Consider the following 18,166-nt stretch of genomic DNA (forward strand, 5'->3'; position numbering starts at 1 on the left):
TAAATGCTCAGTAAGAAATTTAGATATGGAGAGATGAAATAAGAGTTGAGATAGAATAGGAGCAGGAACTGACCAGACCCTCAAGCTTGACTCTATATTTACACAAGCATCCTCCTTACCTTTCAATCTCCCCTTCTCTTCTATATGTACAGAAAGACATCCAGTATTTTAACTTAATTATGAGCATAAAAATGAATTTTTGTAAACTAGCCTGGAGGCCTAACTACCATTTGAAACACTGTTCCTCTAATAAAATATATCTGCAACCTCCTACTGAGAAGGAAATGAACCCAAGGAATTCTTCTTTGCCATCTAATTAGAAAGGGAGTTTCCTGCTCACTCTACCCCATCTGCACTACACTTCTGTAAATGGATTTGCCAAAATGTCTTCTCTCCTGTGACAGTCAAATTCATGCCATAGGGATTCTCACAGATGAATAACTTCTATGGACTATTTTATTCTCACATGACAATCAGGAACTTCTGAAGTTTGCCTCTATTTAGGAGATTCTGTTCCTCTGATTGCTAACAGCTTAGGTCAACATTGCATTTAGAAACTTCTATAAAACAAACAAACACCAAAAAATAAGATAAAAAAAACTTTAAAAATGAACATTAAAGCAATAAAAAGCAACAACAGTTCTTTTTTTCCCCAGAAGTACAGTTTCATTACCCCCTCCTAGTTTAATATGGTTTCAAACCTCTCTAAAGATGTCTAACAGCAATGGAAAGCTTGGCTAAGTTGCTCTGCAGTCAGAGGGGCATCAAAATTTCATTGAAAACAATATCTGTGTATCTGCATTTGACAGACAGCCCACATTTCTTCTTTTTCTCCTCTGCTGAGCTCAGGAACACTCCAACAGCAGTTAGATTGCCAAAGTTCTCCTTGAAGTTCTTGCTGATTTCCTAGTGTTTGCATTTTTCTCTCTTTCTCTTTGTGTCTTATGGAGTTATTAGCTTTTATTTGGGCAAGTCTAAAACCCTTGTTGCATTTACTGCTGAATTTCAGTAAAAGGCTCTATGAATGTGTCTGGTCAGGATTAGGAAATAAGGGATTTAAAAAATGCATTTGAATAATTTTCCTTCCACATAATCTTTTATGTGGTGTACTGGTGACTGATGGCATGCTTTTATAGGGTGGACGACTTTATAAATAATAGTTCCACAGATTAATTTTTGTTGATTAATGGAAAATTCTAGAGAAGTGACATGAACAAATGACTAAATTTGTCCCTAGTTAGAATTTAATCTCTTGGTCTTTTAACATCCAAATTTAATGTTGATTGGAAGAAAATGGAAGGAGGGTATCCTCCTTTTTGATTGGGGGAAAATGGAAGAAGGAGGATGTCCTCCTTTTTGATTGGGGGAAAATGGATGAAGGAAGGTGTCCTCCTTTTTGATTGGGGGAAAATGGAAGAAGGAGGATGTCCTCCTTTTATGGACTGATAAAAAGGCCCAAAATCATACAGGCAACTCTAATACTATCTTCTCCAATTGGATCTTTATGAGTTTCCCTCTCTTCTTGGGAAGAACATCTTTCTTCTCTGAAGTTCAGTGATATCCAAATTCATCTTATGCCCACAAAAATTTTTATTTCAGGAGCATACTTCTTTGTATCTTACTATGTTGGTTGTGAAGTCTAATATAATCCCTAATAACATCTTTTCAGTCTTAAGAATATGGCAAAAACTTTCTGAAAATAACAAGGTAGGAAAAAATACACAAAAAACAAGATTGTGCCAACACTTTGAATGTATTTTATTCATGTTTGAACTTGTGAAAGGAAAATATTTCCATGCTACAAAGTTTTATTAAAAACAAGGCATTACAAATAAATAAATAAAGGAGAATGTGGTATAATAAATAAAACAGAAGCAATTGCTTTTCCATACATAAAAACACTGGACTTCTTATCATAAGCTGGAGGAAGCACATAACACCATTGGGGCTAACTTTGGACTCTTCATCCAGTATGAAAAGATCATAATGTCACATGATTTATCTTTCAGTTGTGGTACCCACACGATCTGCTTAGTCTTGTTAGTTTCTCAAGGAGTAGTGAACATTTCCATCTGGACCTCTGCTTATCTTGACAAAGAAAAAGATCATTTTCTGCCTTGTGCCCACTTCCACATTATAAATCCCAAAGGAAAATACAAAATGATTGTAATGATTTTATTTCCAGCACAAGGCTGGTAATACTGACTGGTATGAAAGAGCTAAGTACTAGACAGTAGAAAGATTCAATGATTCCAGGATACCAGACTTAGAAATACATGGTACATTCAGTAAAACCTCACGTCGTCAGCAACATGGAAATCTTAGCTGGCAATTCAGAGGCTAGGGAAGCAGTATTCCTTAATGCTGTTTCCATTGGTACTTTCCAGGTCATAAGGCTCGAGCTGATGATACTCAAATGTCACACGATTGACGTGTTTCCCACTCGAGACCATACGCACTACAGTATTGTCACAGCCGATTGTCATCTGGGCTGTTAGGGATGGAGAAAAGAAATCAAATTTCACAGTAAGTCAGAATTCACATGGCACAAGCCGTTCTGCTAACTGGGAAGCTAATGGGAAAAAATGCTTTCTGAATTCTCTAGTCATCTTGAGATAGATGCTATTATTGTCTGTTAATTTGTTCCTTTAGTTTCTGTCTAGTTTTAACATAGCACATTGTTAGATCAAGCTTCATCTTGCATTGAGGGCATAGCACTACCTCAGTACAAAGGAGAAAAAGATCCTGCTCTAGTCTTGCTTATGTGGTCTCCCCCCCACTCCCACCATTAAAGTATATATCTGGGCTCATGGTAAGGTTAGGGGAGCAGTAAAAGCATGTGGCTTGAAGGAGTGATCTATATTTCTAGCGGATTTCAAATCACTATGCTCACAACAAAGAGGAAGGCAATACACTAGCTACTAGCTTTATTTTATAGATAGGGAAACTGAGGCAATAATTGTCTTAGTGGAGTTCAAAATCCAAGTGATCTGACAGTAAGTTCAAGATTCTATGTAGTGCCCCACACTCACAAAAATATTCCGCTAAATAAATTAGTAGGGCAGTCATTCTCATTCTCTACCAAAGGGCATTATGCTGAAAGTCAGGAAGCCTTGATTTTTAGCTGAATTGCTCCATAATTCTTTTTCTTTCTCTTCAGAAAGAAAAGAACTATTTCATTTCACTGGGCTTAGTTTTTTCCTCCCTGTCAAATATAATCTAAAAAACATTTATTAAGCACTAGGATCAGTATCTGAGGTTGGATATGAATTCATGTCTTCCCAACTCCAAATTCAGTGCTCTCTCTACTGTGCCACCTAGCTGACATATATTGTATATTCTAGAATTTATTTCCTTTCCTACTGAATAGAGAATATAGGCAAGGGTTGAGGATATAATTAAAAAGAGAAACAATCCCTGACCACTAGGAACTTTTAGTTTAAAAGGAAGGCACAACACAAAGAAGGAGGCAAGAAAGTAGAGTGGGAAACAAAAGTACACTGGGGTACCTGGTGTGGGTCAAGTGGCGATAATGATAGAAACTTCTACCCAGAATTGTTGTGAAAAGATGTTTTGTAAAGCAATTAGCAAACTTTAAAGCACTATATAAGTGCTAACTACTGTTATAAGAAATAAAATATAGCGATTAATTAATTTCAATAGGATAGCATAATTATTTGCCAAATAGACCTAGATTGGGAGATGATCTCTGACACTCTAATATTTTGTTTGTGATAGAATAAAACATGGATATGGTGGCCAAGCACAGAGTTCCAGTGACTGGACATGTGGAAAAGAGAGGAAGGAAAGGGAAGAAGTAAAGCAGGAGGAGAATAATTCTCTGTTTTTATGAAGATGGGATCTCATGTACCTTCTTGTTAATATAGAAGGCATAGTGGATCTAGGCACAAAATACCACTCTGTGACTTTCATGGTTGTTAGTCTTTTATGTTTTCTTTGGATATCTCAGACCTGTATTCAGAGAAGTATAGTCTTCTTCATAGATGCAGGAATATTAGTTAAATTTTGATTGAAATAAATTGACATTGTGCTGTATGAAACTCATAAAGAGAAAGCCAATTTCTGTTTTTACTCTAATCAAAGTATTCACCGTGATCTCTACTAGTAGGACTAAATTTATTCCCTACATATATTTTGAAGAGGTTTTTTTTTTTTTTTTTTTTTGCTTTCTTTAGAAACCTTATGTTGTAAAATGCTCCTCTTTCCTGTTCATGTACATGTCAGTGATTTCAAGCTAGACTTTTAGCATGATCCTCAGAAAAGTCAAACTGAAAGAAAGGAGCTCTTAATAATCCTCATTATCCAACTATTATTTTCCTTTTAGAAAAAGGAAAGGTGTATCTGCACATGAGAAATGAAGTGGAAAATAGAGGCAATTATCCATTTAATTCAAGCCTTAACGATGACCCTAACTTCAATTATCTAAAAAATTCTGCTAAGTGTTGTCTGTGACACTGAACCTTGTCTTCTAAAATGCACTTTAAAAAAAAATTAACAGATCAGGGCCTGACCTGCCACAACACACCCCATGCATCTGAACTATCAAATATAACATGGAGAGAAAGCCTTGGGAACCTACAGTTTAAAAGATGGGAGGAACAGGTTAAACATGAATGTATAAAACAAACTTCCCTGTTCTCTGGTACAAAGTTTTTGGAAAACAATTGTCTTCTCTTTTAATAATGGAAGTGTGCCTTAAACTAAATTCTGCCTTAAAACATCTTTGTTAGCTTAGTCTTCTTACATTTTTTTAGGCAGGTCCATATGAAAGGTTGAGTGTCCTAATTGGCAAGAAGTGGCTTTCTGCTACTGAGAAAGCTCTTAGCTTCTTAGGGAATCACTAAATTATTATTTATTATCAGTAAATGTTTGATTTGTATGCCTATTTTATATACTTATATGCTCAGAGTTGAATAAAAATTTCTTTGGCAAAAAGAAGTTGCAAGTGGAAAAAAGATGTCTTTCTCTGTTGGTAGAGGGAGTTTATGTACAAGGAACTCCTCACAATGATGAAATTTTAAGTTCAGAAACATCCCATTCTCTTCCTTCTCCCAATTTCTGGAAGAGGGAAGGGAGGAATACAATTTTTATTTAGATCTGAATTCTCACCTGCCTATCTTAATTCTGCTTCTTTGATTTTTTTTTTAATCATCAAAATTTCAGTAATGTCTTGTAGGCACTTTATACTTTGTAAAATTCGGTTTCTTTTAGAGAGATCATAAAAAGGAAAGTCTTTGTCTTCCTTTTTTTCTCTAGTTTAACTTCTGAATCTTCAGATCTAGACAAAATATATTTTGTACATTTTATACTCTTGAGATAAGTAAATGTTTCTTGCAAATTTGTCTGCTTTGTTAGTAAATGAACTCTTTAGTCTCTGAAAAAAGACAGCCCAGTTTATGGCTTGGGTGCCAGTTTCCCAAGGTGTTTCCAACCAGAAATCCATGATGATTTCATTAAGTCATTTGTTTAAATTTCGCCTTTTCGTCAAGGATCAGTCAGTTACTCCTACAGATGATTTCTCACACAGTATGAGTTTAGGGAAGCTGGAAGGAACTTTGGCTCTCAAATATATTTTTTAATTGTTGACTACAACTTCAAAGTTCACCATGAGAACTTTGTTCCTTTAGCATAAATCTTTTAGACCTTTTAAACTGTAAATATTTTAAGCATTTTTCTGTCATCTCCTTCTCAAGATGAATAAACTTCAAAACTTTTCCTCTGAGTACATTTTCATAAGGGAAAAAGGAGAAGAGAATAAGAATTATTAGTCCCTTGATGGAAAAACAGTAAACAAACTTTGCTCACCTAAAATTTTGGAATATATTTGTTTGTTTCTTTGTTCTCACCAGTCAAGTCTCCCATAAAGTACTGAAAAAAATGGGTTTTGTATTTCTTCATTTTAGTTTTCAGATTGCAATATGCAAAACTTCCAATATAGCTTTCACAGGGTTTAAAGCTGGAAAGAATTTTAGAAATCTTGCATTTCCAACCTATTAACTTTGTAAATGAAGAAAAAAAATAATCATTCTCCCTCCTAATCTCCAGAGAATAATCTCACTATCCTGGAAGGAGTTAATTTCCTCAGTTTAAGAATTCAGTCCTTTAGATAAGCTGTTTTGACTGGTGTGTGTGTGTTAAATGAATTTAACTCAATGTATCTAAAACATCTCAGACTATGCTTCATATTCCATTTTGTCATCCACTACCAGGAAACTAGGGTTTATCTGAATATGTAGCCATCTGCCCTACAAATCCATCTTTCTCCATTTTTTGCCTTTTTGTGATGGACCTGTAATCAAAGGAATGATTCCCTAAGGTTTTGATGCCTTATGGTTTCACTTACCATTCCTGTGACCCTCCAGACCAAAACTACCTTCCCTGGCCACCACTCACCTATATGTGCTTTTTGGGGATTGTAAGTTCTTTGAGAATAGAAATTGTTTTATAGTAAGATCCTTCGTACGGAGTACAATACTTGGTGGATAGTAGGTGTTTAACATATGTTTCATTTATTTAATATCTTGCCCAAGGTCATATAGATTTTAAGTTGGGAGTTCTGGGATTTCAACCCAGAACTTCTGACTCCAAATTCAGTGTTTTTCTTTGTGTATATTAAAGCAACATATAGTGAAATATTATAAACCTTATCTATCTTCTTATCTTTCAAAAACAGGTTTTAATTTAAAAATAATTTGAAAAAATGCAGTAGCAATGAAGACATTAAACAAACATCTTACCAGGGCCATGAAAAGGATAACATAGATCAGCAAAAGGCATCATCTTGGAAGGGTCCAATCCAGTTCCTCCCAGTAGTTCCACAAAATCTCCTATTCCCCCACAACCTACCGATGATTTCTATTAAGAAAAAAAAATTAGAGCAGCAGAAGGGGTTGTCTTTAATGAATGATAGAATCAAAGTGCTTAACCAATGAAAGATTGCATGGATTCACTCAATCATGGCCCTAGAAGCTTTTACAGCAACATCTAATTTTAAATGCAGCATCTGGCTTTCCGGAAATTAAAATTGATGTTTAAAAAGGAAAGTTTATCAGAATTACTTTCTGAATATGTTGAGTAATCATTTCTTTAAACTGTTTTTCACTCAAGGATCTGAACTATAGAATTGAAAACTGTAAAGCACATAGGAGCTGTCTGAGAAATTGAATCATCAAATCCTTTGCACACACATACTGAATTTTTAAAATTCCTTCATGAATAGAACCAGGGTTACAAAAATTTTGATATATGTCTAATATAATCAAGGAATTTTTTTCTCTTTCTTCTGTTCTTCATTAAAAACCTCTTAATGAAAGTCTATATACCATATAGACTATAATCTATATGGTATGCTTTTTACTATAATAGGCTTACATCCTTGGATTATTCATGAGAATTTAAAGGAATAGGGATAGAACTTGAACCTGTGATTTCAGTGCTTTAGGGAATTCCTAGAAGAGAAAAGCCCTGCTACCTTTGTAGGTCAACACTTTCTTTGAATTTTTTTGATCTTATAGAGTTGCCTAGAGCAAAGCTTTTTAAATTTAAGTCTTGACCCCTATGGGGGTCAAATGACTGAATGTGGAGGTCACAACATTATTATTTCTTATTAGTAAATGTTTTATTTGTATACCTATTTTATATACCTATCTGGGGCCACATCAAAATTTCTCTAGCAAAAAGGGGTCAAGTGAAAAAAAAAAATTAAGAAACCCTGGTCTGCAGTATGCAAATGCCCAGGCTCACACAATCATTACATATCAGAAGTTGTATTTGAGTCAGGATCTTCTTGGCTCCAAGAGTAGCTGTTTATCCACTGTATTTTTCTATTTCTCAAAGAGAGACTAGCACTCTAAAATTTACTGTCCATAGAGCTTATTCCTGATTGAGACTTAATGACAAAAACTGCCCTGCCTCTTTTTTTTTTTTTTTAAGGCCAGTTAAAACAAATTCTCTAATTCAAATGCAATCACTCAAATGTTCCCACATTTCTTAATTGAGTTTTTATATAAAATACCTTATCTCTTTCTATTTCTTAATCCAAGAGATCTTAAGCTTTTTTCCTGTTATGAACTGTTGATAATTTGATAATATGACCTCTTTTTAGAATCATGTTTTTAAATGCATAAAATAAAACATGAAGTTTCAGAGAAAAACAGTTATATTGAAATAATTATCAAAATATTAAAACAAAAAATAAAAACCAAGTTCATAGACTCCAATATAAGAATCCCTGTCTTAATCCCTTCTGCAGTACTTTAAGTCCTACCTGCTGAGATTTTCTTGCAAAGAAATTCTTCATTCTAAAGAGCTAGCTTTTGGTACATATCAATCATTACCTTAATCATCATTAAGCTGTCTTTAAAAGTGCTGCCCCTAGAAATAACAAGTGATGAGAAGTAAACTAGATATAATTCCTGTCCTCTAGGAATTACAATTTAAAACAGATGACATTAATGTATATAAACATATAGGTGGAGGATGTTCCATGAAAAGACAAACATATAATATTTATTTCTTCATTTATTATTCCATAATCCATAGGAACTGGAATGGGGGCTGGGAGAGGGATATAATTTAGGAATCATAGGATATAAAACCAGAAGTGATTTTAGTGATCATTCAGTTCAGTCCACAAATTAATTATATAGATTAAAAAAGATTTTATTTGCACAAAATCTCACAGGTATTACTCAACAGAGCCTGGATTCAAAATATGTCCTCTGGATCTTCTAGACCTATTCCATGTTGCATTTCAACAAGCATTTTTTGAGAAACTTTTTCTGTCTTTCAAGTCAATATAATGTTTAGGGAAATATGCTACAGAAACCAATGTCTAATTGTTTAAATAATAAATAAATAAGCCAATGTTTGCTTATTAACTAATCATATATGCCATGTATAGCATCAGTACAAATATGTATACCACATGTATATTTATATCATCTTCAGTATATTATATTCTCAAGTTGAGGATTAAATGGAAGCATTAAGTTGAGAAAGAGAAGGGTTCCCAACATCTAGATATTCCCTCCTTATCTCTGCCTTTAGTTTTTTTCAGGGTTCAAGCTCAGGCATCATTTGTTGTGGCAATTTTTTCCTAATCCCCCTAATCTATTTATACTATTACATCTGTACCTTTACACCTGATCCCACCTTCCCCCAAATAGAATGCAAACTCCTTGAAGGCAGGGACAGTTTAAATTTTTAAAATTTGTATACTCAGTACCTAGTAAATGACCTTGAACATGGTAGATAATTTCAATAAATCTATCTTCAATTGAATTAAGTAAAAGGGGTTAAAAAGTTAGCACAGATTCTTGTATCCAGAATGAAAACTGATCATCTAAATAATAATTCAATTCAATAACCTAAAATATAGTCAATGGATTTTTCTTCCTTCTCTGTCTCTTATTTTGGTGGTTTTCTTCTCAAGGGATTTGTTTATCATTCCGGATGGACAGGATTGCTGGGTATTTTTAATGCAATCAAATGCTTCACATTTTGTTAGTTTAGTAATAGGGGGACCAGAAGCATAAGTGTGTCCAGGAGAAAACTAGCAAGGTCAAGTTCAAGGCTGATTTTAGGGGGAAGAAGGGCCATGGAAAGGGAAGGCTAGTAGATTATAGCAAACTACTTATATGGTTTCAGCAACACATTACTATGTTTTCCAATGTCAAAACAAGATTTTGTACTATGCCAGCTGCATTCTTCTACAACACAATTTTACCGTTCTGAGACATTCTTGCATATCAAAAAATTTTCAGATAATTAGAGAAACACCTGGACAGATGACTCATAGCGTTGCCATGATTCAGCTGGGAAGCTTTCATGAAAAAAGCAAGCACAAGTGAGTTGGATGGTAATAATACAGTCCAGCATCACTCATTTGAAATATTTTTTCTACAATGAAAATTATTCAGATAATCAGAAGGACACCTGGGTAGGTGACTAAAGCTTAAGCTGAGAGGTGGGAAAGAGGCGTGGTTAAAAGAAGCAAGGATAAATGAAAATGATTTTAATAACAGTGTAGGAGAACACATGCAGACATGGCTATAAACTACAATGATAAAATGTACAAATGATACAGATAGGCTCAATCAACCTGCTGGCATGTTGCAGGTACCCCCTTAGGAAATGATTAATAAGCAGTACAACTCACCTTTAACTGAAGGCTATTTAAGTGGCCCAGTATGAGATCTGATATTTTTATAACCACTGGATAAATGATAGAGAAACTGCAGTTTCTGTGCTGATGAGGAATCACCATGGTAAACCTTCCAGAGGGGGTCTGAGAGATGACATTGCAGGCTGTTTAGAATAGATAAGAGACAAAAAAGTCTAATTATAAGCTTATGGAAGAGTTATCATTTTAGGTGGGAAGGTCCCACACACTATTCTTAGTCTATAAAAGCTCCTATTTGTGGCCCTCTGGGCAACCAGGTGACAAAGGGGATAGAGCATTGGGCCTGAAATGAAGAAGACCTAAATTCAAATCTGACCTCAGACACTTCCTTGCTATGTGACCTTGGCAAAGTCACTTAACCCTGTTTGCCTCAGTTTCCTCATTTATAAAATAAGCTGGAGAAGAAACGGCAAACCATTCTAGTATCTTTGTCAAGAAAATCCTAGATGAAGTCAGGGGAAGAGTCAGACATGACTGAAATGACTGAGATCTGAATGTCATTAAAAAATGTAAGTGTAGTAGGAAGACCCTTTGGTATTGAAAACTCTTCCTCAAGAATGGAAATTTTCATACTCCGCTTAGATTGTGAGTTCCTTGAGGGAAAACACTGTCTTGCCTTTTTTTTTTTTTTTTTTCATTTCCAGTGCTTAGGTGAATATATGGTATAAAGCAGGCAATTAAACAATATTTATTGATTGGTTGATTGATAGATGAGTCATTTTCTTATTTTAAAAATAATTTAGTTTGAAATTCATAAAAAAATTTGTGTTCCAAATTCTAAACAAGGTTTCCAAAGTATAGTTTTAGTATTTTACTTTTCTAAAAAAGCAGAAAATATAAATTATATAAATTTATATAGATTATGCATTAAAATATAATATAGATTATGCAAAAAATATAAAACATAAAATAGAAATACTTTTTATAAAAAAAGTCTGCTATTGCATAAATGCTAATTTTATGAATAATTAGGAGAAATATCATGGCTTAATGGATAGAAAGCAGGTCTCCAAGTCAGAAAGATCTGGCTTCAGGTTCCACTTCAAAAAGCTGATGTTATGTGATCCAAGATACCTGACCTTTCAATGATCTAGATATCTCTCTGAAACTATTGAGTTGCAGAGAAAGTGGAAAACTACATTGGTTGAATTTCTTATGCCAAAATGGAGAGTTTCTTATGCCAGTAAATCACAGGTACCCATGCCTACAAATTGTTATGTGAATGTTGCAGTTCCCACAGACTTAGGAAGAAGATGATCTTGAGAAGCAGAAAATTTGGCTCTTTTGAAAATCAATCTTATGTAGAAGTAGTATTTTTAAAACACCAGCACTGTATTAAACATATTATTTCAAGAAGAAATGGCTGAAGAGTTGATAGTAGCAACCTAATAATAATGATAATTTGACAAAAAGCTGCCTATGCAAAATCTTCAGACCAAAATAAAAATGTTTCCAGTTCCAGGTCCTACTAAGTATTTATATGTGCTACTCAGGTGTTATAAGCTGGGCTAGACATAGGTGGAAATTCTACTAACTAAAAACTTGGACAAAAATATCTATCTTAAAAAAGAGAATGGGATTGAAGGGAAATTATTTTCTATTTCATTTGGCTACATCTGGAAAGAACCTTAAAAATCATCTGTGCCAAACACCTGATTTTCATTTAAGAAAACTGAAGTCTATAAAGATTTGTAGTAATGTGTCCAAGGATATACATTAAAGTCTAGGCTTGGGACTAGCAGTGAAGCCTCCTCCACTACTTCCATTAATCCATTTACCTCTTATTTCTCAGGAATTCATGTATTTTTTTTTTATCCTTTCAGCCTAGCTGCAGGCTTTGTTCAATTAGCTGAAAGATCCAGAGACAACCCAGTTCTCACTGCTAAAAACTTTACAGAATACTTCCTAATCACCTCACTGTTTTCTAGAACCACCCACAGCTTCCTAAACTTCTAATGAAAGTTTTTTTTTAACACCCATCATCTTTTCAGTAATTACTGAAGTATCCTACTTTCTACTTATGTTAATTTTCTAGATATAGTTCATTCCCCCTTAAATTTATATTGCCTTTAATCATTAAAAATATTTTTTACTCAATATTGCCTTTAAAAAAAAAACAACTAATAATATAAGACATGAGGAAAGTCCCTATATCCCATGGAGCTTATCCTTTCCAGGGAAGCATCATGGAAGAAATGAGTTGATTGTCATTGAACTGACCTGCTGTTTGATTGATCTGAATGCTCCTCACTTAATCAGAAAATATAGTTAAGGAAAGTATTGTAATTTCCAGACATTCTGGGTAACAGAAGACCTCAAATATTTGTAAGCTACAAACAGGATAATATCTTGCATTGTTAATCTTAAGAAAACCATAAACAAACAAGTGAAATACTTTTATACAAGATGTTAGCCTTCAATTTTGAGGGGGAAAAATCCTCCCAGTGAACTAACTGGGCAGGAAATTTCTGTCAAGCCTATGCTAGTAGAGTGATTTAGGATTTAATAATTTTGTCATTAGATCTATTGTATTAACAATAAAGATTTAAATTTCCTTTTAAGAAATTTAATTCTAGCAAAAGGAATATAAAATTATATGTACTTTCCCTAGATTGAGCATATAAATTACAAAGCATGACTTGGTTTTCCTTGTTATCAAAACAACCCTATTAGTAAATGTTCAGATTTATTTGTTTATAAAAAGGATTTCCAAGAAAAATACCAAATTATTCCTCAGTTCATATTTCCTGAGTAATCTCAGTTAGACAACTCTTTAAAGCATAATTTTTCACCAAAAGGATTGATTATTTACTGATAAAAAATAGAAAATACTTACGGAAGAGGTTAGGATTTTTCTTTATGGTTATTGTAAATCCATTGCCTATCTCATGAATCCGGAAGAAAATCATAGCCACATTCTGTGATGAGCTAAAACTTCTGATATTGCCATTTTCACAGAAATCTATGTACCGGTCAGACATAGGAAGAGGATGATCCTGGGAACTAGGAAATTTCTCTCCTTTAAGAATCCAACCATCAAACACCTTCAGGAACATAAAAATGTAAAATTTATTGGTTAATTGATTCCATACTCTCCATTGGTATCTCAAAACATTAATTTTTTTTAAATAGGGGAAAATTAAAAAAGGAAGGAATGAAGAAGAGATGAAGGTAGGAAAGAAGAGAAAAAGAAATAAAGAATCTGTCTTTTTTCCAGAATAGATCTTAAATCTTAAATGTAACCTTCAGATAGTTGATTGCTTGCTTGCAGTTTATTCTAAATATGCTTTGTCTATGTGAGGTTTGTTTTCTTTCTTTATAATCAAAACCCATAATTTACACACACACATATACTCTCTTTCTCTGTCTCTCTCTCTCTCTCTCTCTCTCTCTCATTGTAACCATAACGATAAGTGGAACTATAATGTTTCACTTTTGCTACTGAAATAATTAAATCCTTACATTTATTCCTTTTCACAAGTTATCCTCTGACAAAATTTGAATACTTAGTAGAAAGTTATGAATTTTGGGAATAAAAACATTGCCCCTAAATGAATATATATGTCAGGGTTTTTTTCCCTTGCATTTAGAAATCCCTTATATTTTCAAGATCTAAAATTTAATTGTAGAGGAGATAGATAGATGATAACCTTTACTTCCTCCAATGCTTAGCAATGAGTTGCTTGAGCTATCTTAAAAAACAAACAAACCCAAACCCTCTGCATTTAGTCAGACTGAAAGCTATATATTTTCATTCCTATATTAGAAGTCTCTTCATCAGGATGGTCTTTCAGACATAGGACTCAAAGGATACAACTTTTGAGAGCCCAGGTTTACCACCAGGCCATGAGGAGGCACTAGAGGAGAATAATAGCAGAGGATGTCAAAGACAGGAAATATCAATAGGAATTTAAAAAATATCAACAAATACAATAATCCTTTAATATATTAAGAAGCATTTCTTTCCCTTATTAGTTTTCTAGGTAGTTGGTAGGGAAAAGGTCCAAGTCACCACAGGCTTCCAGCTCTCTTTGAGCAAATACCCTCAACTGACTGTTACAGCCCCAAAGTAAGCAATTCTATTATTTTTGACATATCAAAACATTTCCACTTTCAATGTTTTAATCATAATTATTTTATTTTTTTTTAATTTTTTATTTAATAATTACATTAAATTGACACTCGTTTCTGTTCTGTTTTTTTTTCCCCTCCCTCCCTCCACCCCCTCCCCTAGATGGCAAGCAGTCCTTTATAATTCATAATTATTTTAATTAGACATCTACTTTCAGCTAACCTGTTAAGAATATTTCCCTCAATATCTGAGGGGCCCAAAAAAAGGATTTTTCTCTTGTCAGGTATTCTTATCCTCAGATTCCTTCCAATGTGCTAATCTTACCTTCCCCCATCAGTTTCAGGGAAGAGAGACTTGATCCTAGCACTACCAGACCAAAGGAAAAAAGTGTGTTGTTAATGGATTTAAAGTTAGAGAATCGGGATTCAGATTCTGATTCCTACTGCATATGCAGTATAAATCTCTTTACTCCTCATAAACTCTTAGGATCTCAGTTTCCTAGCCTATAAAAGGACAGGGTTGTACTCAATCCTTTGTCGCTTTAAATCTATGACGATGTGATCCCTAGGAGCTCCATTCTTCACTGGGAGCGTCCTTGGATCTTTCTGAGCACTGTTATCAGGCCCCATTTAACTCACAGGCAGAGTACTGCTAGCCCGGAGTACCGGATACGTACAGCCCTTGATTTGTTGGAGAGCGCCAGGCTTTGTTGCCCGAGACCTTGCGCACACATTCTATTTGGATAGTCCCAAAGGTCGGAGAGTAGGGGTTACGTATTGTAGAAAAGGACACGATAGAAGGATGGAAAGCTCGCTGGGTGATGATAAAAGGGAGAGCAAAGGAACCAAGACAGGAGATGGGGGTCCCAAGCTGTTCCCAAATGCCTTATTCCACCCCACCCCCAATCCAGCCCCATTTAACCCCTTCCCTCTCTCCCATTTGTAATAGTCAGGGTGGGCAACAAAAGAAGCTGGGTATAGGGTCCTCATCCTCACCTTCAGAAAGTCTCCGCCTTGACAGTCAATGTTGACCAGGTCGTATTGAATAGATATGATTTCCTCCGGCTCCCCAATAAAGAAGGCGGCGCAGTGCAGCTGGGGCTGCTCCGCGGTGAAGGTGAACTGACCCTCGATGCTCAGCATGTCTATGCATCCTGGAGAAGATGGAATGGAGGTGAACGTCTGACGATAGTCGGAGTGGCAATAGTCCGGCAACTCGGCGGCTGGGATCTGAGATGAAGACTCCTTTCTCCAGCCCCAAACCACAGCCAACCCTCTTCCTCACGACCTCCCTAGAGTTCCCACTCTCCTTCCTGCGCAGAGCTCCCAGCTCTCAACTGGAGCGCATCCCTAGTTTCTCTTATTCCAACACACTAATCCTGCTCTTCTCTGACCTAAGCTCCAGAGAGCTTTTCCTCCTTAGGCTGGATCAAAAACTCTAGAGAGCCACACATTTCCCGGCTCTATCCCTTTCACCTTTTTTTGGGTCTGAGCTCCCGAGATCTTTCTATCTGCCCCCAACACAGAGAGCCTCAACTTTCCATATGTCCGGGATAGTTTCCGTCCGGGTTGTGAAACTGAAGATACTCACTCAGCGAGCGGTGATAGAGCTGTTCCTCGGACAGCTCCCGCTTCAGGTCGGTGTTGAAGAACAAGAAAGGGTCGGCTTCTGGTACCTCCCGCAGCTGGAAAAGAATGGAGAAATCTGAAGACTACACATCTGGGCCACCGGGAAAAGTTCGGGGGGTGAGAGAAGACAAACGAGTATCTGGAAGGTCCTCTTTGCAGGACGTTAGAGGCAGGGGTGGAGGGGGGAAAGGAGAGGGGAGAAGAGAAGCTGGCATTTTCTGATGTCCTAACCAATCTCCAACGCCCTCCGACCCTCCAAGATCCAGTTAGAATATCCTGAGATGCCTAAGAACGGAGCATTCTAATGGGACTAGGAAGGAAGAAATCAGTCTAGGGAAATCCAGTGGTTAGGAATAGCCACTGGGGATGTTCCCATGTACTGACTGTAGACTCAGAGGAAGAAAAAACAAACTGACCTTTATAGAGACAGAACAAAAAAAAGGAAATGCAATCAATAAAGAGGCAAGTTATCTGAGGCTAAAAGTTGGAGGAAAGAGTTAAGATTTGGCTGTTTCATTTACTCACCTCCAGATATCTGGTCTCTCCCCTAAGAGCTCCCAGAAAGAGCAGGATGAAGTGACACTGAAGTTTGAAAGTAAGCGACATTCTGGACCTTGGAGACTGCTACTCTTCTCAAGTGGTCCGGACTTAGTTTTTCCTTCCACTTCTATCTGAGCTGGTTGCTTGGATCTGGTAGGGTTTCTTTGACAGGTCTCTTTTATAGAGAGGAATGAGGAGGGGAGGCACTCTGTCCCTTAACTGAGCTGAGCTCAGTTACCATGGGTTACCCTATCTCAGTGACAAAGTGCGTGGGTATGACGAGGGTCCAGCTCTGTGCCACAAATTTTCAACCCAGCCCAGCTCTATTTTTCAGAAGTTCTGTTTATCAGAAGTTCTTCCACTTATTCAACCGACATCCAAGGATGTCAAGGAATGAGGGGAAAATCCACTTCTTCCACTTCTTTGACCTTTTTTTTTCTCTGAAGATTAATTTTTGGGAAAATTTTTTTAAAAATATATTTTACATGACAAAAGCAGGTATACACAAACCTTAAGAGGAATTCTGGAATGATAGAATACAAATTTTCCTCAGTCATTCTTTCTTCCCCTGGAAGAAAATTTTAAGACCCAAAATCAAATGATCTAGAAGGCTAAGTGTAATTGCTCAGTTTTTTTTCAGTAATATATTATCTCTGGTATTCTGTTCATTAGTTTTCCTTTTATTCTGGCCTATTTTTCTTATAAAAACTCCTGAACCTGCAAGCTATCTCTAGAGTGAACTGCTGAATGATTTTAATTATGTAGTATGTCTTGAGTATATTAATAACATGATGCCTACCTGGGGTTGTTGGATATTACAAAAGTAACATTAGCCCAATTTACTTACAATGCACATCCATCTCATCTTCAATATTCTAGGTTGGTTTAACTCACTGAAATATTTTCTATCAATGCTAACAAGCAACTATATAGGACCAGACTCAAAACTTAAAGGTTACAGAGTAGATTATTATCTAAATTTGTTGTCTCATTCTATCAAATCTTTAAAAAATTTCTACATTCTTTCATTTTTATCTCAAAAAGCATAGTTTCCACTACTTGTCCTCCCCACCTTTCCTGGCATATATTAATTTAACAATAATGGAATTTATATAGTATTTTAAAGTTTTCAAAATTCTTTACATAATTTTTTCACTTGACCTCACAACAACTTTCTGAGACAAGTATTATCCCCATTTTATAGATGATACAACTGCAGCTCAGATTGTTTAGAGGACTTGTCTATGGTGTCACAGCTAGTAAATGTCATAAGGAGATTTGAACTTATTCTTCCTTGTTCCAAGTTCATCTATGAAACCTAATATATCAACTTTATTTCCAAAATATTTAAACAAATCAATTGATCAGTATTTAATCTGCAATTTAATACCCTTAACACTAAGGGTACAGAGTTAGCTATCTTCATTGCCAAGGCAATTCCACTCCATAACAAGCATTTTTTACCTTGGGGCTTACTCCATCAACTTTACAATTAGTTAGACCTTTCCCATCTTCCTCACTTGACTGCCAAGAAAAAGAAAACTGTGCAGTGGGAGATAGGAAACTTAGTTTGGGAAAGGAAGTAAGAGTAAGGCAATTAAAAAAATAAAGAAAGTAGGATTTTATTTCAACTCAGTCTTCTACATCAAAACACCACCAACTTCTACAAAGGTCATCCATTTTGCTCCAGGCTCATCCTCACCACAGACAATGTAACTTAAA

At 35.5% G+C, this 18,166-nt stretch overlaps 1 protein-coding gene across 1 annotated transcript; it reads right to left on the bottom strand.

Annotated features, from left to right (window-relative positions):
- Positions 1–1,734: 1,734 nt before the first annotated feature.
- CRHBP (corticotropin releasing hormone binding protein) lies at positions 1,735–16,718 on the bottom strand. Its single transcript, XM_051991960.1, has 7 exons — positions 16,430–16,718; positions 15,867–15,960; positions 15,272–15,429; positions 13,041–13,248; positions 10,181–10,329; positions 6,759–6,876; positions 1,735–2,491 (listed from the first exon to the last, which is right to left on the bottom strand). The coding sequence occupies exons 1-7, from the start codon at positions 16,508–16,510 to the stop codon at positions 2,334–2,336; spliced, it is 966 nt and encodes a 321-aa protein (XP_051847920.1). The 5' UTR covers positions 16,511–16,718; the 3' UTR covers positions 1,735–2,333.
- Positions 16,719–18,166: the final 1,448 nt, after the last annotated feature.

Source organism: Antechinus flavipes, chromosome 1 (genome assembly GCF_016432865.1).
Source record: "Antechinus flavipes isolate AdamAnt ecotype Samford, QLD, Australia chromosome 1, AdamAnt_v2, whole genome shotgun sequence".
NCBI lineage: Eukaryota > Metazoa > Chordata > Mammalia > Dasyuromorphia > Dasyuridae > Antechinus > Antechinus flavipes.

Excerpts from the sequence above, each read along its gene's own strand:
- CRHBP (XM_051991960.1), bottom strand. The coding sequence starts at position 16,510 with ATGTCGCTTACTTTCAAACTTCAGTGTCACTTCATCCTGCTCTTTCTG. Across the intron at positions 15,961-16,429 it reads GAGAGACCAGATATCTGGAG|CTGCGGGAGGTACCAGAAGC; the intron begins GTGAGTAAATGA and ends ATTCTTTTCCAG. Across the intron at positions 6,877-10,180 it reads TAAATAGCCTTCAGTTAAAG|AAATCATCGGTAGGTTGTGG; the intron begins GTGAGTTGTACT and ends TTTTCTTAATAG.